This window comes from Orbicella franksi, chromosome 11 (genome assembly GCF_964199315.1).
Source record: "Orbicella franksi chromosome 11, jaOrbFran1.1, whole genome shotgun sequence".
Taxonomy (NCBI): domain Eukaryota; kingdom Metazoa; phylum Cnidaria; class Anthozoa; order Scleractinia; family Merulinidae; genus Orbicella; species Orbicella franksi.
The window spans coordinates 3542992-3567500 of record NC_138155.1 but is presented as its reverse complement, the minus strand read 5'-3'; the positions used below and the strand labels follow the sequence as shown (position 1 = coordinate 3567500).

Sequence of the window (24509 nt, the reverse complement as noted above, 5' to 3'; positions counted from 1 at the left end):
CATATTCGTGGAGAGCCTGTTTCTTCACTGTTTTGAAGTAAAATTTGATTTTGTGGCGATTTCGTTTTTTTCGGCGGGGAAGAAACACATGATCACGTCGTCTGAAGTAGCATTTTGATGACTCGATTTCTTTTCTTTATCCTCTAGACAATAGGACCAAATTAACTTGTGTTTAATTTTCCAAATGCTTTTCCTTGCAGCAAACTGTCGGTAAGTGTTTCTTTAAACTTTTATTTAATCATCTGCAGCAGCTAGAATAGTGAAGGGGATCATTAAAGTGAAACACATTCACTTACCCTGGCAGACGCCATTGTCATTCCTCGTGTACCCCTCACTGCATTCACAGTCGTAACTACCTTCGGAGTTTACACAGACAGAGTTTGCTGGACATTTTTCTGGATCGCTGCATTCATCAGCATCTGTGTCGACAGAAAACAAATATCGTGTTTAGTACTAAATCAAGTACAAAAGACCGTATTTGGCCACATTTCGAAACTCCTAGAAGAGAGTTAAAAATGCGGCGCGCAGGGGAGTATTTTTGACGAAATTCTGGGTGTTTAGATAGCCGATGAAACACTGCCTCGAGTGTTTGATGTATCTTCTTAATCGAAACTAAAACTAAGGAGAAAATGGAGAAATAAAATCATAAAAATCTATGCTAATTAACATCAGATATCCAAACACTGTCACAGTCATGATTTCCTTTGTTGAAACATGATGAGTTATTACTGAGTTTGAGAATATATCTTGCTAAGCTGTCCTTAAATCATTGGAAAAATGTCAAAAATATTCACGCTGAGTTACTTCTCCCCATGCTAATTTATTAACCTTGACTGTAAATTGTTACCTTGGCATGTGCTGTTTCCTCCTGAAGTGATCATTTCATAACCTTTGTGGCAAATGCAGTCATAAGAACCGTTAGAGACTTTGCTGCAAATTTGATCAATGGCGCAATCCTGACCTTCTTGTCTGAAACACTCAGTTATTTCTGAAGAAAACGACAAAGTGATTTGTTAGAATCTGAGACTCAAGGGTAATCAAAATCAATTTTTTTCTTCAAATCAGATAAAAAAAAGTCATTGAATATGAGATAAGAGGTCTTGACTTGAGGCAACAACAATTTCTCGGAATTCCTGGTCAGAATATTTTTGGTAATTTGCAAGAGGAATTACAAGTTCGCTCCTAGCCCCAATGCAAAATTGAGCATGAGTATGAGTTTCTCAATAAATTGACCTTTCAGCTGCTTCCTTTTTATCTTACGAACAAACACAGTATTATTGAGTATTGTTTCTGTCAGGCAACTTACCAACGCACATTCCGTCGGCAGTCTTTCTAAAACCGTCGAGACATACGCAATGTGGTTTGTCTGGCATCAGGGGATCAACAACGCATTTAAAATTCTCATCACACTGGTGTTCCGCGGGGCATGGCAGTGAGTCTACGAAAAGACAAAGAAAAGGAGGCGTGAGAAGATAACTAAGACACATATGGACTACAGTACCACATGAAAAAAGTATTCTTTGGATTTTCTTTGTTTCTTGTGGGTGATTCTTTTTTCTTAAACAGTCTTGTGGGGGGACGCCTGAAGGGAATCATAGTAGCTGTATTCATCAGTTTGGACTGAATATTTGTTTTGATGAATACCACTACCAATATGGTTCCCTGCAGGCGGGTAGAGGGAATGGGCCATTTGACGCTATGTGAAGCGAGTGAGACATTTGACTATGTAAACCTGCTAACATACTGGGCAATCCGTCACGAAAACTGAGCTTTTCGAAAACGCTCTTCCAACCGGAGGAATTGAATACGCCGGCTTTTTGTTTTCCAGTGGACATCAAAAAAAAAAAAAAAAAAAAAAAAATTGAGAAAGGAGCTTTTCGAAAACGATGGTGTCACGATAAGTGATTTCATGCGATTTCCCTGTCCGTGTTTTGCTCAAACAGAAACCCAAATGACCCGTGATTGTTGCGTTTTAAAACTCGTTCGGCGTAGTGTACATGAAAAACAAACGTTTTCAGAGTGAAGCCTCCGTTTTCAAATTCCTCCAGTGTAGTGTAGACCGGGCCTTAGATTTGAATGATACATAATAATTACCTCTGCAGTATTTCCCGTTTCCGGTGCTATTTCCGAGACAAAAGCACTTTCCTATGTCACACTTCGCCCGAGAATCGCAATCTTTGTCAGCTTGGCATGGATGTAGAGGCCCTACAAGAATCAAATGCGAACTTCATGAGTTTATTGACTTAGTGCGTGAACTGAACGAGAAATTATTTAGCTAGAATCCTATCGCTGTTCAAGATTTGTGCAAAACATCCCAGAACAAAATTTCGTCTGCCAAATTCCATCCTCATTATCAAAGCGTACTTTTTTTTAAAGTTGTGAATCTTCAGGCTTTGTGAAGTTTTGTAACTTGCGAGTGCATAATGAATTGTTAACGTGTCTGAAGCTGGAGAGCTTAAATACCCGGACCAGCTTGCTTTGGTCCATCTGCCACCATATACTGTACTTTCCCATGTCAGCAACAGGCCAGCGACAGACCTGGCTGGAGATATGCCACCCGCTGTACTTAGGGTTCAGAGCCACCTTAAATCTTCAAAACTTTAAGGTGGCTCTGAACGCTATGTGCTGTTTTTTTTTTTAACACTTTGTCAAAAGTTGCGTCTTATCATGCTTATTAAAATTTGATGACGTAAAAAATCTCACAGTGCCGTTTTTGAATTATAATCCCCTAAAGCTGTGATTAAGGATGCTTTTAGCAGATCATACTGTTGCTGTGGTAACCTGTTGCGTCACGAAAATGATAAAAAGGTGTTCACCAATGATTGAGCAGTTTTTTGATATTACGATTATAGCATCAGATGATAGAGTGGTTTTAATGACCCATCAAGTCTAACTGCTGGAATTTGTTTTGAGCCTACTGGAAGGTTTTATTTACCACAAAACAGTGGTATCATTACTATTGATATCATAACGTTTCTGTTCATGGCGTTCATTGTGTGACGTTCTTACCAGGTTCGCATGGTTTGTTTTGGCCCATTGCAAGTCCGTCCTTGCACATGCATTGTGCGTTACGTTGCATTGCAAGTGTGTCCTTGCACGTGCACTTTTCTGCTTTGCATAAGAGATAGTCCTTCACGCAGTCCGCATCCTTAACGCATTCTAGAACAAATAAGAATATTGAACGATTATTCCAAGGTACGTGGAGAAAACTAAGTGAGGACTCTGCACTGGAACTAGTGGTCCATATACGTTGGAGCTTATCTTGGTTTTTGAAGTATTAAGCGTCCTCATTGACTAGGAGTATTTCTACTCCCTCACTTCCCCCCATACCCCAACCAAGAAGAACTTCCAGCATTAATTTCAACTGTAACTACTCGTTACTTAGATGGAGAGCCGGATGCATTGTGAAAGTAACTCTGAGCTAGGGCAAGGACACAGCGCGTTGACCCCGGCCAGGACTCCAACCGGGCTGTATTTCTCAAACGTCCTGGGTGTTACAGTCCACCAAAACCTTTATTGTTCTTTGCTCGGGCGTGATCTTTCACCCAACATCGCCACTGTTTATCCAATTGGAAAGAAAAAAAAAAAAAAATTCAGTGTGGAATGTTGCTGTACTGCAGCCCCGTCAAATGTTGTCACAGGCCTTGTACTCCTCTAGAGGAATCGCTTCGAAAAGCGCCAATTTCCGAGCCATCAAGACCAACAAATAGATACCTTATCACTGCAGTTTCCCACTGTAAGGAAATCACTCACCTACACACCTTCCAACCGCGTTTCTCTTCGGCAAGCTTGGAATACAATCGCAACGTTTTCTATTAGGAAAGAAAGGATCGACCATGCACACAGCGTTTTTTGAGCATCTCCACTTCCTCGGGCAACGCGATGCTTCTGATAAGACAAAGACATAAAAATGTATGTAGTTATTTCACACCATGATTTTTTTTTACAACCTTTATTGACCATATTGTAATCAGTTACATCAATAAATGTGAAAGGTTACGCTACGAACATGCACACACACAAACACACACACATGACAACAATAAGTTGGGTAAATGCTCAACTGAGTCTATCAAAAAAAAATTATAACCTAGAGTGACCGTAGCGAGCAATGCACAACCCCCTACGCCGTCTAATGGAATTGTGGCGGGTAAGCCAACCACAGACAAAGCTGATCCTAAGCTGACGCTGGATAGAGCTGCTGACAGCACTCTAGAGCAGCCAGCGCTCCAGTTAACGAACTTTTTCGTGCGTTTATATTTTTTCGCAACCACTCGATAGTGGGTGACCTCGTTGTTCAGAGCGATTGAAATCTCATTGATTTTCTGCAGCTGGAAGTCGGGCTGCAGTTGGGGGTAGAGGGGCTGCGGTGAAGGTTCAGGAGGAGCGGACGGCAAGACATTCGCAGACGACATTGTATAAAAAGGAATTTAATTTATTTCTAATTCAAATTCAATTTCCAGAAAGGGAGCCATTCAAATCAAAGAGTTCGCCGTTTTCATCTCTGACGCTAATAGCGATACTATTTACAAAGGCGTCAGTTGAACAGTCATCCAACACCTGCTGAGGAGAAGAATTATAGCTAAATTTTTCAAGGGGTTGAACTCTGACATCAAACCGAGCTAAGACGTCTGACTTTTTGCCGTTGAACAAATTCTGATCTTTGTCCATCAAATCACAATGAAGGAAGTATGTCATTGGACATGTAATCCGCTTTACGTGTGTTAGAAGTGTAGCGTAGTCTAAACGAGACCAAACGATGATAACACAACGGTTTTAATAAAGCTCATAAAAGCGCGCCATTACTCGCCGTAATACAACAACAACTACATCCGGGATACATCTCCCTTCTTGAACAAACAAAACAAAGTAATGAAGGGACGGTAAAGTAGGCAATGAACGGAAGGACAAGGATTAAACAAAGCAAATCCAACAGTGTTCACTGTTCAGAACTGTTTGAAAAGCCTTTACACTGGATTCCTAGGTGGTGAAATGCCTGAGGTAAGCAGGTCTCCTAACAATCCTGCCACTTCTGGTAGAGACAGGGGCGGGAACACTTGGCGAAGCTGGCTGTAAATCTGGCTGCGAAACATCTGGTTATTGCAACGCTGAAGGTTCAGGGGGCACCTAGAGTGTCTCCTCAGCAGGTTTCCTGGTGGGGAGTAGAGTTTGAGCAGTGACCTTCGATTCCGCTATGTCTCCGTCTGGCATCGCTTGAAATTTCTCAGGAACTTTGTAAAGATGTGAACGGTTTCGGCGGTACAGTCTACCATCCTCTGTGCGGACTTAATAGGAGCGTTGAGTTTCCTGACAACTCACTTGCGCTTTAAACCATTTTGAATGACCTGGTAACGGTCGGACCCGCACCACATCGCCATCTTTTAACGGTTGCAGCTCTTTAGCACCCCTGTTGAAGGGGAGCGCTTGCTTGTGTTGCCTCTGTTGCAAATTCAGGTGTACATCGGGAATGACTTTTGGCTGAAGCAGGTGGCTAGCCATGGGTTGTACGGTACGGGTTCTACGCGAGAAGACACGCCGTGCAGGGGTGCTGTCTATTCCTTCCGATGGTGTATTCCGGAAGTCCAGTAGAGACAAGTGTGGGTCATGGTTTGCATCAGCAGCTTTTTTCAAGATATTCTTTGCTATTTTGACACTATTCTCAGCCTTCCCGTTGGATTAAGGATACCGTGGAGACGTTTTAACGTGTTCAAACTGGTACTCGGCTGCAAACTTCTGAAACTCAGCACAGTCGAACTGTGGGCCGTTGTCTGTGGTGAGTCGGTCTGGAAGACCATATCTTGCCAGATGAGGTTTCAGCTTGTTAATAACCGCTCTGGCTGTCGTGGACGTCAGTATATCCAACTCGAAGAAATTAGAATAGCGGTCAATTGTAGTCAAGTACTGGGTGCCATTGAGCTCGAACAGGTCCACTGAGATGCTCTGTCATGGTTGTGTAGGTATTTCGTGACATTTCAGAGGTTCTTTCTGCTGCTCTGGTTTGTAGCTGTTGCAAATACTGCACCTGGAGATGAATTCTGTGATTTGCTTGTAGATGCTTGGCCAGTAGAAGGCTTCTTTTGCTCTCCTGAGGCACCCCTGAATGCCCAGGTGATTGGCACGTACTTTATCCATCATGCATTGCCTGAGGCTAGATGGTACTACAATGCGCTCACCTTTGAACACAACACCATCCTGTATTGACAACTCTTCTCTGAAGGGAAAATAGACCTGCAACTGGGAGGGTACGTCAGCCCATCTCTCTGGCCACCCTTGTGTGATAATAAGAGCTAATGCCTGGAGCTCTGCATCAACTTCAGTGGCACTTTTGATTTCCTGCAAGGTTAGTTTCCGAATGGGCACAGACTCTGCCATGTCTATATACTTAGTCTCAACTTCTGTTGGTGATCTTGTGTCAGCAACATTCCATACTTCCTGGGTGTCAACTGTGTCTTGTTTAACCAGGGGAAGGTAAGCTCGGCTTAGTGGATCAGCCATGTGCATCTGTGTACCCTTTCTGTAGGAAACCTCTAAATCAAATTTCTGTAGACGCAACAGCATTCTCTGCAATCGCTTTGGTGCACTCAATAGACTTTTCTTCATAAAAGACTCCAGGGGTTTGTGATCAGTGTCAATAAAGGTCTTTCTGCCATAGACATAGCCCTCAAATCGCTCAACTCCAAAGACAATTGCTAATAGTTCCCTTTCTATCTGAGCGCAGTTAGTCTCAGTAGGCGTCAGAGCCCTGGAGGCATACGCAACAGGGTTTCCATCCTGCGTCAAGCACGCCTCAAGTCAAGACCACTCATAGAGGCGTCGCACTGGAGTACGGTCTTTTTTTGAGGGTCGAAGAACTTGAGCACAGGTGCCCGGGTTAGAACCTGCTTCACTTGCTCTAGACACTGGCCATGAACGTCTTTGTCCCAGACAAACTCATTGTCCTTTTTGACAAGCTCTCTCAGTGGTTTGGCCAAATCTGCTAGGTTGGGAGCAAACTTCTGCACGTAATTTATCATGTCTAGTACTCTCTGGACACCTTTCATGTCCGTAGGAGGCGGCATTTCATTAATGGCTTTCAGCTTGTTTGGATCAGCCCGGAGACCCTCCGACGATATGATGTGGCCCATGTAGCTGACTTGTTTTTCTCTGAACTGTATCTTCTCTGAGTTGAGCTTAATGCCCTTCTGCCCTGGTAGGCCTTCAAGTGCAATATCAATCCTCCTCTGAAACTCCTCTGGAGCTAGGGATACACCAAACGGCAAGCAAAGCCACCGAAAGTGTCCCCAGGGTGTCCCAAAGGTAGTAGCAAAGCTGCTTAACTCGTCCAGCTGTATGTGCCAGAACCCATTTTTCGCATCCAATACTGTGAACGCACGGGCCTTTGATAACAGAGGCAGCACATCATCTATTGTAGGTAAGGCGTAATGATTTCTGTGTAAAGCTTCATTCAATGGTTTCGGGTCAATACACAGTCTAACTTTGCCATTTTTCTTTGTTGTGACCAACAGTGCTGAAATCCAGTTCGTAGGTGTATCGACCTTCCGAATAACTCCAATATTTGACAATCTGTCCAGTTCTTGTTTTAGAGGCTCTCTGGGGCAATGGGGACTTTCCGTGTAGGTAGCTGGACTGGCTGGACATTCTTGTCTATCTCCAGGTAGAGTAGCCCTTCTAGTTTGCCTGCTCCAGTGAACACATCGGAGTATTGCGAAATGTAGTCTTCCACCTTGGGACCTTTCTCCTCCACGCCGCTTGACTAAACAGAAAGGATATTCTGGCTGTTGACTGTTAGCAGCTGAAGGTGTTCGCTGGCCCTCAAGCCCAAAATGGATTTACAATAACCACGAACAAGATGAAACTCAATGCTGTATTTCTTATTGTTCTTGGGGTTGACAACTTTGAATCGCTTCTTGCCCAAGGGTTTGACCTCTGACTGGTTGTACATTACCAGGGTCACGGAGGTTTCTTCCAATTCACTCAAGCCGTTTTGGCCACAGAGCTTTAACACTGTCTCATCAGTCATGATGTTTACTGTTGATCCATTGTCTAACTGAAACTTTTCCTGGTTTCCATTGACCAGTAGAGTGGCAAAAACTTTGTTAGGGTTACGACTGGAGGCTAATGCATTAACCTGCTATTTCACTTCAATCTCAGCCACATATTCATACTCCTCATCTTCGGATGTGTAATCCGCAGACAGCACTTTCTTCTTAGATTCTTGGCAACACACCGCAAAATGGTTTGGCTTGCCACAATTCTTGCAAGATGTTCCCCATGCAGGGCAGTTCTTCTTAGTGAAAGGATGGTGCCTGGAACAAAACTTGCACTTGCGTTCTTGTGACTCGTTTTGGTTCTTCTCTGGAACCCTTGCCTTCTTTTTGTCAGCTGTTTTTCTTTTGCCTTCCTTCACAAAACGGACATCCTCTTGATTCATCTCCTTTAGCTAGCTGCCTTGCTGATGTCTGCGAAGATCTGCAGATGTCTATACATTGTCCTAAATTTAGCTTTCTTGTCTGCAGGAGCTTCTTACAAGCAGAATTGTCATTGATGCCCACCCCCATTCTATCACGAATAAGTGAGTCTGTTAATGGCCCGTAGTTGCATATCGTCGCTAATGTCGTAATGCGGTGACATTAGCATCAACTGATTCATTTGACTCTTGGTCCCGACGGTTGAACACACACCTTTCATAGGTCTCGGACAGTATTGTTTCATCTTTTCTAAGATCACTTCTTCGGTCTTTTCTTTGGTCTTCGTTCTCAGACTCCATAGCATTAATTACGTCTAATGCATCAGAACCGATGCACGTAAGCAACGTGGCTGCCCGTCGTTCCTTATTTCTTCCCGGGTTTTCGGGGTCTTTAAGCTGAGCCGCGATTTCGTATTTTGACCACGCTCGACAGAATCGTTGCCATTTGACAGGAAGATTTCCACCGCTTAAATCCATCCTTCCTGGAAGCGGTATATTCACAGGAACAGTTATCAGCGAGGGTTGTGTACCCGAAGCGCCACCACCTTCTTCACTCGTGGTAGGCATAATACTTGTGCAGAAATATCGACGGGAGAGTTCACAGAAAATACTTCAAAAAAACTCACCAAGTTGGCTTTCGGCCAGGTCACGAGCGGCAATACTATGTGTGTTTCACTTCTGGCACCATGTAGCGTAGTCTAAACGAGACCAAACGATGATAACACAACGGTTTTAATAAAATTCATAAAAGCCCGCCATTACTAGCCGTAATACAACAACAACTACATCCGGGATATATCTCATTGTACTGCGCAAGCCTGAAGGGCCTATGACATCATACCATCGTTACAATAAGTTGTAAGTTCCGCCCAGTACCAAGCAAATTGGCTAAATCACGATCAAGGGTAATAGGTTTTGCCCCAGAATTAAGGATTACTAGCTGGCCAACAGGTTGATTTGTTTCGGTTTCCAGTTGGTGGTATTGATATTTTGCGAACTGACCGTCTATTTCTTTTGCTTATTTCTTTAAAGTGTAATGACGTGGGGATATTTTACTAACAGATACAGATGGATCTCTTTTTTCATCGCCTAAGGCCGCTGAACCTTCGTTTTTCAAATTATACCAGCTGTTGAATAAACTGCAAGATGTTAGTTTCATGAAATGTACTTTTGGGATTTGCTTGTCAAAGTAGACAGTTTCCCCGTTCGTTTGCGTGACAGTTGTAAGAACAACCATTCTTTTATATTATGCAGATATAAAATATTCAAAATGGACGTCCAAAAATGGCTGCAAACGAGAGAGGGCATGTTGGAATCAAGCGCCGCGTTCATGAATGCCCCGGCTTGGTTTGCCGGGAGGCTCCCGAATGCCGATCAGACAAAGTTCGTCGCGAAAGTGGTGGGTTACAAGAACCACCAAATCAGCGGCGCGCAGATATATTACAAAAAAGGATGCAAAAAATGGACAAAAGAAATGAAAGGCGCTCTTGGCCTGCCGGGCTATCGGGTGAAGCCCGCAACGATGATCACAAAAGCGGCGCCCATGCCGGACGTTCTTATCAATTGTCGCTGAGGCAAACTGAAACATCGTTGCCAATTCCAGCCGTAAATTTCACAGAGGCAGCACCAAGCCCTAAGAAAATATTCAACGAGGCGAAAAAAATCTGTGTCTCCTGACACCTTTTTCGTGACAAAATTCAGGGAAATATTCCAAAAAATCAGACACACACAGAACTTCAGTCGAAATGAAAAACTGGTTGGGCGGGCCATCCATGAAATATTGGCCTCAACAACTCAACTTTGCTGTTTTCTGCACCAACTCAGGAAAGACGCAGTTCCTCGTGAACCAGTTCTGCGGCCCCTTTTGCGGCAAGTTTGATTATTTCGTGCTCATCTGCCCGACATTTTCCTATAAAAAGACCCTCTACCGCTTCGCTGAGAGAGAGCCGCGGTTTTTTGTTATCATCTGCGAGTAGCATAACGTAGAACTATGGTTAAAAGCGGTGAGTATTTTTTTTGAAGGCACCAACACCCTCATAGTTATTGATGACTAGACAGCCTCAAAAGACGTGAAAGGGCGGACTGGTGAGCTTGTCAAGCTCTACTTTTCTGCTCGCCACACAGGTATCAGCGCGTGGGTGCTGACTCAGCAGCTCTCCAACATCGCGAAGCCTTTCCGAGAGAATGTGGCAGCGATCGTGTTGTTTTACACGCCGTCGGCCAAAACCACGAAGGCCATCTTTGAAGAATACGCCGGTGAGCTTGCCCAAGATGATCTCAAGCAGCTGAGAGCAGGTTTAAAGAGCGCAAGTATTTCCACCTTGTGCTCTCTCTTCGCTACCCTTTCACGATCAACTTGAATTGAAAAAATTACAATATATACTCAATGGCTGACGTTAAGAATTTGTTGAAACACTGAAACCTTGATTGACAGCGTTCTGATGCTCGCAACCAAGGCGGTTAATATGTTCTTGCGTATCAAAGCCATTGATGCTCTTCAGCAAGAGCTCAAAAACGATTAAATAATCAACAAAGATTCGTCTGCCTTGTCTGGTAACGCTACATTGAGATGTGGGCGGATGCTCGTTGTGGCCAGCGCGATTTCAGTGCTGAGCAGCAAAAACCTGAGCAACCTGAACAATCCTCAGAAACTGCTGAATAATTAGTCAGTATTTGCCAGTAATTCCCAATTAAATATTTGTTATTAACTAACAAACATATGCAATGTCGGAAGCGCAAACTGCAGCAGCTCAACTTGAGGACACACAACCTGCGGCAGACTATTCGAGTCAACAGGTGACTTCAAAAATTCCAACCACTAAACCGGCGAAAACCCAAAGCGAGTGGCTGCGGGCAAAGTCATTGCTGAGGAAACAAGACAGGCTCGCGAAGCGTAGAAAGAAGCCTTGGCTGAGGCTCGCACGTGTCATTATTGCAAATAACCAGGCAAAAGAAACTTCAACAGCAGGCCCTGAGAAGACCGTTGGCGAAGACGTGAACACCACAAGAAATGTTTTCACCACTACTCAGTGGTTTAGTGTTGTCAGCATTCTCGTTTCAATGCTTGGGAACTACTACAAACGCGAAGAGATAAAAAGAGTTTTCACTAAGAGGCCGCCACAGACACCCCCGCCATCACCGATACAGCCTCTTGTGGATGCAGCACCGCAACCAAAAAGAGGCATCCGTCTGATGGATTAATTAAACTTTTCTCTCATTCATATACAACAACAATGAGACCCAAAGTTGACGTCCAACAAGTTTTCATCAGCACTGCTGCTATTTTTGGGATAGGGCTGCTTTGAATTAATTTCAACGAAAAGGTTTTCAAAACGGTCCGCCGTCTCATTTCTGCACTGTTCACTTGGCAAGAACAAGCCTCTGGCTCAAAAGAAGAAAAGCACGTCACTTGGCAAGAGCTCGACTCTGGATCAGAACAAGAAGAAGAAGAAGAAGAAGAAGAAGAAGAAGAAGAAAAGCACTTATGCGAAGCTTGTCGGGCATTTGCCTCAGAGCCAGACCACCGACGAAAGTTTTCGTTTGAAAATAAAAAAAATGCCACTTATACTTTGTTCGTAGAACAGACATGTCTGACAACAAGCTGTCATTCTTACCGGCTTGGCCGCCGGCATCGGCTGGATTGAGAAAAAGGTAGTGAAAGAGAACTTCATCCTTGACCGCAGCAGCAACGTCATGAGCTATGCAAAGTTCGCAGCTGTCATGGCAGGCAGCGTCACGCTGAAACAGTACCTCGAAGACCAAAAGATTCTCCCAACCAGTTAAAAAAGTGAGCATATTGCTATACCGTAGAAGAAAGACGATGGCCAACATTGTAATTATGATTGGAGGCGCACTTCTTAATGCCGATGCTTTCACCGGTGGCAACTATCTTGCTAAATATTTGTCCGGCGACAGCGGAAAGGCCACGTTAGAAGAGAAAACGCGGCATGATAAAGCTCCTGCTCTTGAAGGTTATCATGCTGCTATGGCCACATACACACGTGACCGCACTAAGCTTAGCTTCTTGATTGGATCGAAACCAACGGGGAAATCAAAGACCAAGCGAAGCAGAACTTTACGAACACCGATTACGCGTTCAAACTCTGACCATGCGCAGTCACACCCGGACCGGCAAATAACACCCCGCAAAGAACCCCAATTCTCTGACTTTTACCAACCCAGTGAGCTGGAGAAATAAGGCAAGTTACTTTTTGTGGGTGGCACCGTGTTCGCTCTCAGCTATGCAGTTTTTCGTTTTCTTTGAACTTTTCGCGGTGTTGCATATCTCTTCTTCAAAGAAGAAAAAATGGATTCCAAGCTCACCGAACTCGACTACAGTCCCAAGGGCTACAAGAAAGGCATTGCTGCCATAAAAAAAATTAGCAGAAGCTGCGAAAGTCCCTGAAGAAACTGCCAAGCGGTGGCTTATCAAACAAGCTCTTTGGCAGATCTAGTTCCCCGCGCCGCGCTATATTCCTTGCCCAAAAATCGACGTATCGTCACCTAGGGCTTTGCACAACTTGCTCGTGATTTCTCAAAAAGCTGCTTGAGATTTCTTAAAAAGTTGCTCAAAAGTTGCTCCAAAAAGGCCAAAAGTTGCTTTTTATAAAGAAAGTTGCTAAAATGTTAAACAAATTTGTTGCTCTCTTCCTTTATTTGGTCTAATGAAAAAATATGCAATTAGTACAATTAAAGTAAGATTTCTAAGCATTTTTGTGTAATAAAATATTTTGTGGCGTAACCAGCGTTGCTAAATAACTTTGTCCTCAATTAAAACGAAAAAGTGTATACCCTGGTCTTTTTTCTTGCTTTTCGCAATAACTTTCTTTACTGCAATGTGCTTTACAACATAGCTTTTCTTTTTGAACTCGGTTTCCTTGCACGCATCACATTTGAGTTTACCCGACATCACAGTAAGATGCTCTCCTTTTAAATTATTTACTCTATCCAAAACACTCACATCTGGATCGGCTGTGCCGCAGACATTTTGCGTTTTTTCAGCTGGATTTGCTTGCACTTTGCGTTCTCTTGAAATTGCCGCTTCCGCTGGAGTACTCACTCTTGCTTCTGCCTCTACAGCTACCCTTAAAAGATCTGAATGACCTTCTTCACCAGCTGAGACACTCGAATCACTTAAGTGTGACTCTTCGTCCGCCATTTTGAATTTTCTTGAAAAATTACCGCTGACCTAGCAGCGCGGCTGCATGCATCTTGCACCCATGATCTGTCCTAGGGGGAGGGGCGATCTGTCTCTTTTTTCACAAGAAATTCATAAATTTTCTACTAAAACATCGGGAACTATGGAGGCAAGACTAATTTTAGCACTAAAATCTGCTCTTATTTCTCAGAATTGGTAGAAAACTGGAAATTGCTCAGAAAATGCAAAAAATTGCTTGAAACCAAAAAAGTTGCTCGAAACAAAAAAGAGTTGCCAAAAAGTTGCCGAGCAACTTGTGGAAAGCCCTATCGTCACCTAACGTGGTCCCCCAAGCAGACCTTCTTTTCCTGCTACATGACAAGCTTCCGCGTGGCCGGTGAGTTTACAAATACGTGCTCACCGTTGTCGACGTCGCCAGCCGTTACAAAGAAGCTGAACCTCTGACCTCTAAAGATTCTGCTGAAGTTGCGAAAGATTTTCAGTCGATTTACAAGCACAGCCATTTGACATGGCGTCAGCTGCTGTAGGTTGACCCTGGCCGAAAGTTCATGGGAAGCGTAACCAAAGAAATGGAAAACCACAAAACATATATTCGCCGAGGGCGCACTGAAATTCACAGAGACCAAGCTCTTGTTGAACGTTTCAACCGCACTCTGGCCTAGCGCTTGTTCGGTCATCAGTATGCCGTGGAAATGCTCCTGCCCTCGCGCCAACGGTCGACTGCTTGGGTCAAAAGGCTTCCCGATGTTGTTGAGGCGTTCAACAATGAGGTGACAAGTCTTATGGGAAAAAAAACAGCTGTCGCAATCAAAGAGAAGGCTGTCGCCTCCAAACCCTCTACAAAGTATTCCAGGCTTGTTGGCTTGAAAGAAAAAAAGCTCTCCCATTTAATTAATGTAAGATATTTGTATCAGCCTGGCGAACTTGAAGGCGGGACTAAAAGAGCCACAGACCCAATCTGGTCTTTGAAAGTCTACCATCTTGAAAGATCTGCGACTAAACCGAACGAGCCTGTCTTCTATTATTTGTCTGACGGGCCTAAGCGCGGCTTAGTCCGCGAAGAACTTTTGTTGTGCCTTCAAATACACAGCTTCCGCATGCTTAATCTTGATATCTTTGCGCCCGTATGCAATGTGTGCACGGTGTTATCCGATATCCAACGCTTTGTATCAAAGGGCGAAAGTGAAACCTTATTCACACGCATTCTGTATGTCTCGTGAGCCTCGCTGCGCAGAAGGTTAATTCCGAGCCAGAATTGCTTTTCCTCGAAAAGCGCTTCTTTGTAGTGCTCGTGCCTAACTTCTCGTTCCACCACATCCTTTTTCACTCCATTGGCTTTCCTGATATTTTTCTGGTTTTCTCCCAAGACCGAATACATTTTAGGCCTCATGGCGATCGCCTCCTTGATCAACCTTCCCTCGCACTCATCCTTCATCTTGCCCAGAACCTTTTTGTTCCAGCAACTGTAAAGCATCTGGTCTTTTGGATAGTTGCTTGTGCCATACATTCCATTGTCTTCCGCCTATCTTTGGAAACGTCTTTCGTCTGGATATCTAAGAGTAGGCCGTCTGTGTCTGTGTAAATGAGCTCGCACTTCGGCCCGTACTTGGCTTTCAAGTGATTATAGAAGAAGTCATACATCAAGATCTTGTTGTTCTCGAGAATTGTCATACCTGTGTAAACAGGCTTGTTGAGGAAAAGCTCTCTTTTGTGGATGTGAATGCCTGCCAAGTCATTTCCAAATATCACATGCCTTGCAACTGAGGGGTTAGCCCAGCTTCGGACAATCTTCACATCTACACGGTTTCTCAGGTTCTCCATCGTTTTGCCAAACACGGAGTTGTTAATCAGTTTGTAAAAGTTGCTCTCGAAGTCGCTTTTTGCTTCCTTCCTGAATTCGGTGTTCATCCCAATGTACGGCTCCATCCAGCGTTCTTGTTCAAACTCGATCGCTCGGTACACCTTTTTCAAACGCATGCCCTGTATGAGATAAAACTGCAGGTTCCTGTAGCGGACCACGTAATTTCTTTGTCCTCCAGCGTCAGCGCTAGCTTTTCGCTGTTCGGCGGTCCAAGATTCAAGTCTTCCATCAAACTATTTTGGTAGCCCGACATCAGCTCCGTTCCAATGACCTTTTACTCCGGCGCGAGCGGGTAGCTGTTGCGTTCCTCATGCAGCTCCTCAGGGTACTCCAGGTCCACCTCCAGTATCTTTCATTTTCATTATTTGCTCTTCTGTGGGCATGACACACTTCCACTTGAAACCGCTTTTTGGCAGAGGCAAGCTCATCACCCAGCTGTGAAGGTCGTTCGCGTCCAAGTAAGTTATGTAATTTGTTGGTTTGCACGGGTCATATCCTTCAACCCGCGGGTTGTTCGCCTTTGGGTAGGGCTTGCTCACCATTGAGATGCCTCCTGTCATTCCTCTCTCGATGAAAATGTGCATGTCTTGATCTGTCAAGAGCTCAAGCTCCACGCCTGTCTTTTTCAGAAGAGCATCCCAGCTCAATCCCGGCGAACTGTAGTAATGCACCGGATCCAGCCCGTATTTGTCCATGCATACCTTCCTAAAGTTTTCGAAAACATCCACCAACAGCAACACGTCTGTGGTCATGCACAAATCGTGGTAGTTGCCGAGGGTTTTGCATCCGAACGCTTCCCACACTTTCTGCGCGTGCTCATAATCTTCTTCCGTGATACTATTGCCATTAAGTTTTGAGTAAAACGCCTCTTTTGTATTCGTACGGGTAACTTCTTTTCTTCAAGAGCAGTTTTTCTTCGTCTTTGAACGTTTTCTCTGTGATTTTGAAAGACTTGGGATCGCTGCCTTTTACCAGGGAATCCAGACTGCTCAGCAAGAAATCCACACTATCGATGACCCTAAATGATTCCCCAGTGAGAATGAAATGTATTTTTCCGTGTTAGTTGGAATGCATTTTATTTCGCCCTGCACTCTCGACATTTCCTGCATCCAAAGATGTCCATCATAGCCTTTCAAGTTGTGAAATACAACCGGGATGAGTGCCGTTTTGGCATTCAATCTGAGCTTGAAGTTGCATTCATTGTGCGCGGCCCCCCGGTATTTTCCTGTGATGTGGCAGCTATGGTCCTTCACTGAGTCTTTATGGTTTTGCAGTAACAAAGGCTCGGCACAGAACAAACATGTCTCCTGGTTAATAGCGATCCATTGGTCTATTTTATCTCTTACTTTTCTTTCCCTTTGCGGGCCAATAAATTTCATTTTTCGGATGGCCTCGTAATAACATCCTCTGTGACTTTGACCGCAATACTTGCCAGTATCATGGTCGTTCACTGAGACAGAGTCCATGAAAAGATCTTTAACAAGGCTTTTATTACAAATACGGCAGTGATCGCGTTTTTTTGTGTGTTAACCGGTTTTCGCGTGTCATTAAGAGCGGCTTTTTGTTTGCCATATCTGCTCTTATTCTTCTTTCTTCTTCTAAGATGTTGGCAAGAAACACATAGACTGCGTCTTCACCTCTGTATTTGACTGGCCCGAAAGTTTCGCCGTCGCTTCTCACGATTGCGTAAGCAAGCTCGTATGCCTTATGCATCTCTGTTTTTACGGTGAAGCTTTCATCTTTTGGCGGTTCGCAGCCTTGGATCTTTCTTAACAAAGTCTCTGTATATTCCGAAAGACGCTTTCATCTGCTTATAATAGTTTGTGAAAGACACCTTGTCCTCTCCCTCTTTTGGCAGCACTGTTCTTGTTGGCCTATTCAGCAACCCTTCGCATTCGGGTTTGAGCCTTTCAAGTAGCTCTTTTCCTTGAAAACCATACAAACAGCGTTCGCAGAAATGCTTGCTCTTATTGTGCCTATGTTGGTCATACAGTAGAGTAGTTAGCCTTTTCACATAGCTGTAGTGCGTGTTCTCGCCTTCTTGTATTAGCATCAAGTTTGTTCTTGGAATAGCGCCGTCTATTTCGCTGACTCTGTGAACGATAATATGGTCTTCTTCCCAGCCAAACATGTTTATGGCAAGATTTGGGTTTTGTTTTCCAGCTTATCAACCTGTGAAACTGGTGTTGGGAAGTCTATTCCTGTGAAATTTAGGCCGTATTCCCTCGGTTAACTCCCAGCCTTTTCGCATTTCTACCTCTTGGTGCTGGAAATAGAACAGCACGAAGTGCCTATCTCAGACACTGGCTGTCTTTGTTTTGGATGTTAATTATTGCTTTCTTATTTCGCAACCTTTTTGGTAGAGGAAAATAGCTTACTCCCCTATATGGTTCGTATCGAGCAACATTAATAAATGCGGCCAAAATGCCAGCCAGCCGGCACCTCTTTCCGAACATGCCTCTATTTCGCCTTTCACTTGATCAATGAAGTGGTTAAATACGTCGTTCATCGTTACTTCGTTGCTTATGTTGAAAATTGCAGGATCACTCTGGACAAAATAATGTTCCATGTATTGTGTTTCACCGTCTCTGGTGATTGAAAACTTAGCACGGAGCCCAAATTGTGTTTTGTCGCTTCCCAAGCTAGCTATTTCATTTTCAATAATATTAGTAAATCTTGTTTTTGTTTTTCGCTCAAATTCCAGAAGATTAATTAGTTAGAACAGACTTTCGCTTTTTAAAATTGCCGAGGCCTCTTACATTAAGAGAGATCAACTTAAATTCACCCAATCCCATCCCTAGCAAATACAACATTTCAATAAATTGCTACAGATTCACAAAGATGGCAACTACAGATAAGTTCTTTCAGCATTGCAAGACCTCATAAACATTGCCCAAAACAACACAAAACAGCACACACATCCACATACACAAGCACGTTGATAATTTTGATCAAATCACAATATTTATGTTCGGCACATTAATATTAGTTCTGAAGGTGACCCTCGGCATATCACCCCCAGCCGGCTTCCATTCCATTTGTACATACAATTTATATAAATTCAATCGCCAAAAAAAAGCTGTAAAGTATGGAAGGCTACAGTGCTATGGGTTCGAAACCAAAGACAGTATGGTATAGCTTAATAAATACGTATATACACTAAAGCTCGGAATCGCTGCACTGTTCGCGAACATAACCAAGTTTAATTAACCTTGTCACGACTCAATCTCTCCGGTATCAGCCAAAGCCATTAGAGACCATGATGGTTTCCCCCATCTAGTTAAAGAGGCCGGCTAATATCATGGGTTGAAAGCAAAATTAGGTGTTAAAATTTATCGTCATGGACGCTGTATTTACGCTCACTGGTAGGTGCATTATTATTTCTATTTTCTCGGCACCAGCCGAGGAAATAAGTTCCTTAGGTGCAAGTTAAAAGCGAATTCTGGTCTATCGACGATCGCCACCAGGAACTTGAAAATCAAATGCATTTGCATATTTGTCTCCAGTACCATTAAGACAAAACACAAATTTAGCAGGCCAAGAACGGAATGAGAATCACACTGCCGAGTGAGCTCAATAAACTTATGCCAAAAAACGCTAACGGTAAACAGTAAAACGCTAAAGTTAAGCAGTACTAAATCATTTTTAGCCTTAGTAGTTTTTTTAACCTTGGTTCTACTTGTGAAAAAAAAAAAAAAAAAAGAATCGGAAAAAAAAAAAACTTGCTACCGAGTAACAGCCAAAAAATACGGCTAATTTTTTGTTCACGCGTCTAGTCCCACCATTTCCATAAATGCTTCAATTCTCTTTTTTTTTTTACACTACTAAGACTTCTTACAGTACTAACATTACCTACAATACTTACATTACTTACAATACTAATATCACTTACGCCACTACTGACATTACTTACAATACGACCGTTACTTACACTACGATTACTACTAACACTACGATTACACACAACAACAACTACTACAGATGCTCTGCCTACACAACTGATAATACAAATCTTGCTCTACATTGTACTCTAATTACACAATTCTTACTTCTGCAGTACATTCCGTCGCCAGCGTACATTCCAACACAACGGCAGAATCCAGCGACACACTTTCCTTGTTTAGACTTACAACGACTATCATCTGAACATTTCGTTGGTGATCCTAGTTGATCAAAAATAATAACAACAGAAAACTCAACCTTCTTTTTTAAATGATGGACATAGAGCCTAACCACACAGCAACACTTACAAAATTGCAATGGGACATTGCAGCACATTAAGTCAGCAAGTCATAAAATTACTTACAGTAAAACATATTCATCTCAAAAATTGAACGATAACCAATTCTTAAAGGAGCTACGTCACGATTTGTGCATTTTGAAAAGTTTAGCCGGAATTTTTCAAGTTCGTCGTTTGTAATCCGTGTGCAATCTTCTCCATCCTTTACGATCCTTGTTCCTTCAAGGTTTATTGTTTATCACTGCAGTGTTTTTTCTATCTTAGTTAACGATTATTTTCAGGTTTCCTTCAATTTAAAGGTAATTTTTTTACGTGGTCAAAATAACTCAAAATACCGTCACTGAGCTCCTTTAAAGACGACCTTTTCCTTTTCTTTCATTTATTAGTCTGCCTTACTTCACATTCCATAGATTTGCTAGTACTGCTTTTGACCGTTAATGGAAAATACACAAGAGACCTAACAAAGGTTAAAGTGCCACTAACCCCAAAAGACTTTTTTCCATTAATAAAATCTACTAGTTTCCCTGATTACTTCAGCGAAAAAATATTTCGATTTATAAAATCCCTGCGTTTCTACAGGCGTTTAAACATGGAATTTCTATGTTCACGACCGCGCAAAGTGGGATCTGGGTCGGGCTTCTAGTGACGTCCCTTCGGGAACTGGGCTAAAACACTCGAGACACTTTTGACTGAGCTTCGAGGGCTGTCAAAACATTTTCGGGTTATTTGTGATTCATATTTTATCAAAACTGGACAAGACCTTTAACTGAAAGAACTGCATCATCTAGAATTACAATTAGGAGTCTAGCTACGATTTGGACGGCTGCGATGTACATATTTTTTTTTTCATTTCGAAGTACGGGTCGCCAGTCGCGATCGCCGCGTTGTATAATTATATTTAGGCCGAGATCGACAATTTGTCTGTCCATTTGGGTTATAAAGGTACAAATAATGACTGAAGAGTTAGCTTACAGCTCTTAAAGAGTTATAAAGATCTCAATGAACACAAAGAGTGGTAATTTTACTATACGGAACGTGCAAATTTCGGAGTGTCAAAACATTTTTACATTCAAACATTTATTTTCCCCGAAATATAAGTTAAAATGCGATGCAGTCGTACTCCATTCCTGCCTACTTCTCCAGATCAATGATCGAAAATAGTTTTAACATAAGATCGAGCTAGAGATAAGCAGAGATGTCGGCAAACAATATTCGAAGGTGAGGTAACTCTTCCCTTCGTTGTGGTCGACCGACCGTAGTTATATGCATCGTCAATTACTGTGTACGAACACAGGCTGCGCAAATTTGCATATATCGTACTAGTGAAATTGTAGCGCCCGCCTTTCGGTGTGAAATGGGGCGCGAGAACGCAGTAGTACGAGTCATACGTCTAACAATCCAATCCGTTTATTCAGCAACGATGTTGTGACGAAGGCTTACAAATCATCAGGGTTCAGGACTGTCAAAGACTGTAATGAACCGTACTCATAAGTGGCTTCGGGTGAAGCTAAAACTAAACCAGGGCTACAAAAACACTAGGTGGCGTTTCAAAACGTTCTCCTTCCCACGTGGAGAAGTCAAATAAAGGTCCCGTATCTAAACTAAAGCATGACGGGATGCGTCACGCAATCAAAACGACTGAGTAGGCGTTACAGAAATTATGGAAATCCTTCGACAAGATCTTGAAAAGAGGTTCAGTATACTTTCAGTTAAATGAATACATTTCTACTTCACTCTTATTTTGAATGAAATGTCCATTTTACGCACTTCAATAACCTGGGGGTCCTCGACTTATTAGTTTGCGTTTCGGTTGACTGACAAGCGCACTCTTCTTTCAGCACGACAATCTCCGTCGGTAGCTATAAAGTCGAATCTTAATCGTTTGTTTCACTTTCCTCATATATTTATAAATGCTTGATCCATTCTAAGTTTGTAATTTAGATATATTTCGTTCCTCAAAGACGAAGCTCAATGCAAAGAACAAAACAATTCTGTATTCGGAATGGCCATTGAGAAACACGGCCAGATTACAGGCGACCTCCGGCGTGCGTGTGTTTTTATTAAAATCCACAAATAGCTAGTTTATTAGTTCGAAGCCTCACAATCTTCTTCGCGTCGTTGTAGAACGTAGGTTTCGTTTACAATCCGTTTAGACAAGTCTCTATTTCGAGTACAAAAACGCGATGCGTTTAATTTACCGTGTAATTTCCTCACCTATAGTTTCGTCTGGGACTCGGAGGATCGTTTGCGCTCGAAATAGTCAGATGGCTTCGAGCTTATCCCAAGTTCGTGTCTTATGCAGTACCTTGACAACTTCAAGCTTTCCACTAGAGATAGAGAAGAATAAACGGGACATGAAAATCTCTAGGTTTTTACAGTAGCGGCGAACCCGAGATCGAACAAATTCTCCATGGCTTCCCGGCTTTAGCTTCGCACAGATCAGCCCACTTCTTTGGTCTTTTTCTCGTTTCTGGTAGAGTTTCATCGAGATAGAGGTATTGAATGAAGAGGAAAACTCTATTCTACGCATCCTGTATTGTTACAGCCTCCAACAACATATCTTCTTTGCATTCTGCAACGATTTTGACACACACTATCACATGTTCGCATACATTCTTCCCAGAAACAAAATATTGTTATTCCCGAAGTGACGTCAGAAGCCAATTCGTCCCATTCTCCGCTATTCCTTGGTCGTGAACATGGAGTAGGCAAACTTACAAACTTTAAAAATTCATAGAAAATTGACGAAAATAGCTACAACGATAATTTTTTCGCAGTGGTGATAAGGAGAAAAAGGAAATTTATATTAGGGAAAAAAAAAATTTGGGGGTTAGTGGCACTTTAAACTGATAACGGTAAATAATCCACCTTTGTGAATTTGGAAACCTAACGTTCTGTATTAGTTACCTCTTTGTCTGAGCATAACGTTTTCCCGTTGACCTGGGTTATTCTGCAAATCATTGGGCAGGGGTGTGATTTTGCAGTCCTACTCTAGACTAGGCACCAAAAACCCCTAAAAACCCCTACCCTATCCCAGACTAGCTATTTTGCATGCAGAAACTTTATCATTTTCGTAGTCCAACATACGCAAACTAAACCATTATTTTAATTATCTCACCAAGTTACTTTGGAGTTTCAATTTCTACTATAGAATCTCGGGTAGAGAACCCTGTTCTAGGCTAAATTATTTCTACACTGGCCACTTTTACGATAAATTATACCGTATTCTAGACCAAAACTGACTGATTTCATTACCCTATCCCAACCATACCCTTCACAAGGGCATATAACCATACAGCTTATATATTGGAGTACCCCGGGAACGTTTTGTAGGGTACTCTGACAAAGGGTTAATGTTCGAAAGTCATCTTCAGTTCCAAAATCGCTACCAGGTTTAAGTCGATAGTCAACTCTTTGTTCTCAATATTTTCCTTATTAATTAGCATAAGCGATACAGTGTCTGATGGAGCTACAAAAACATTAGTTCTGAATATTGAAGTGGCACAGCACTATTAACTGTCCCGAGGAATTTGAGCCCAATGTGTTGAATACTTTTTGTGCGACGCTACCCTGCGAGCAGTTAGTTTCTCCTACGCCGAACGAGAGAGAAACCACTGCGAGCAACCGTTCGTTCCTTTGAGTTAACCGCCGTCCAGCGCCATGGACGAATAAATTAACTTTGAACTGGTAAAACTAGTTTAAAAGCTGGTTTAGGCTTGTACGCATGCGCTCACCAACACAACTGCTGCGTTTGAGCGAGCCCGACGTGCAGCGATCAAAGTCCAAGTTCACTGCGACATTCTGGTTACGATGTTGAAAGACGTTTCATAATTCTTCGAGACAATGCTGTACATCGCTGGAAGTTCTTCCTCTATTGCTTTGAGTGCACTTCTGTTGTTGATGTTGATGACGTCCAGTCGCTTGAAGGAGCTTTTACAAACCTGCCTTCGATCGTATTACCACAGTTAAACTCGTATATTGTTTCGAATTCTTCTTCTGTTGAATCTTCTTCTGAATTGTTGTTTGGAGTGTTGTGTTCAACGAGCTCAGTAATCCCGCACGAGAGAGGGCAAGAAAGCATTAAGTTGAGATAACACTGGATAATTCTTCGACAACGGTCTGGATCGTTCTTTCGTCAGCGCTTTCGACGAGAAATTTGCATTCTTTTGTACAAACACTTCCAGCGAAAAATTGACAAATGAAACTGACATCAAATGCGTCACGTGGAGCGTGACGAACTCGCGCATGCTCGATAGAAAAGCAGACGGTTGCTCGTAGTGGTTTTTCTCTCGTTCGGCGTAGGAGAAACCAACTGCTCGCAGGGTAGTGCGACGCGGGTTTAAAAACTCAACCTTTTTTAGAGAATGTATGAGCTCATTAGCGCTTTTGCTACGCTTTTGCTACGCTTTTGCTACGCTTTTGCTACGCTTTTGCTACGCTTTTGCTACGCTTTTGCTACGCTTTTGCAGTTTTTGAAAGCCACTGACTTCTCCTCGAATATTACACTAAAGAGCCAAAAATTCAACCAATCTTTAGCTTTAATTAATATAACTGGCTTTAAGAGGGAATGTCCACTAATGTAGCGCCAGTCGTGGCACATAATGAAAAATCAAAATTTTTCATATTCCTCTCAGAAATAGCCTATGGTAAACATAGAAACGTAGTGGGATTTTTTTCCTGAAGCATTTTTTTAAACCCGCCAAAAAAGCACAAATTCGTTACGGCCCCACGTCTGGTCAAAAACACGCAAAATTTAGTGACTTATACCTTAGCATAAACTTCG

General features: G+C 42.8%; 2 protein-coding genes across 2 annotated transcripts in view; one reads left to right on the top strand and one right to left on the bottom strand.

The window, feature by feature from the left end:
- Positions 1 to 1406, bottom strand: part of LOC145502589 (uncharacterized) — a 2189-nt gene extending 783 nt beyond the window's left edge. Inside the window, exons 1-2 of the mRNA XM_081481912.1 lie at positions 848 to 1406; positions 297 to 419 (exon numbers count right to left, since the gene is read on the bottom strand). Coding sequence (XP_081338038.1) covers positions 297 to 419; positions 848 to 881 — 157 coding nt within the window. The 5' untranslated portion in view covers positions 882 to 1406. The remainder of the gene's footprint in view (positions 1 to 296; positions 420 to 847) is intronic.
- The window catches only part of LOC145502591 (low-density lipoprotein receptor-related protein 6-like), a 222467-nt gene that overhangs the window by 117582 nt on the left and 80376 nt on the right, over positions 1 to 24509 (top strand). The window lies entirely within an intron of this gene.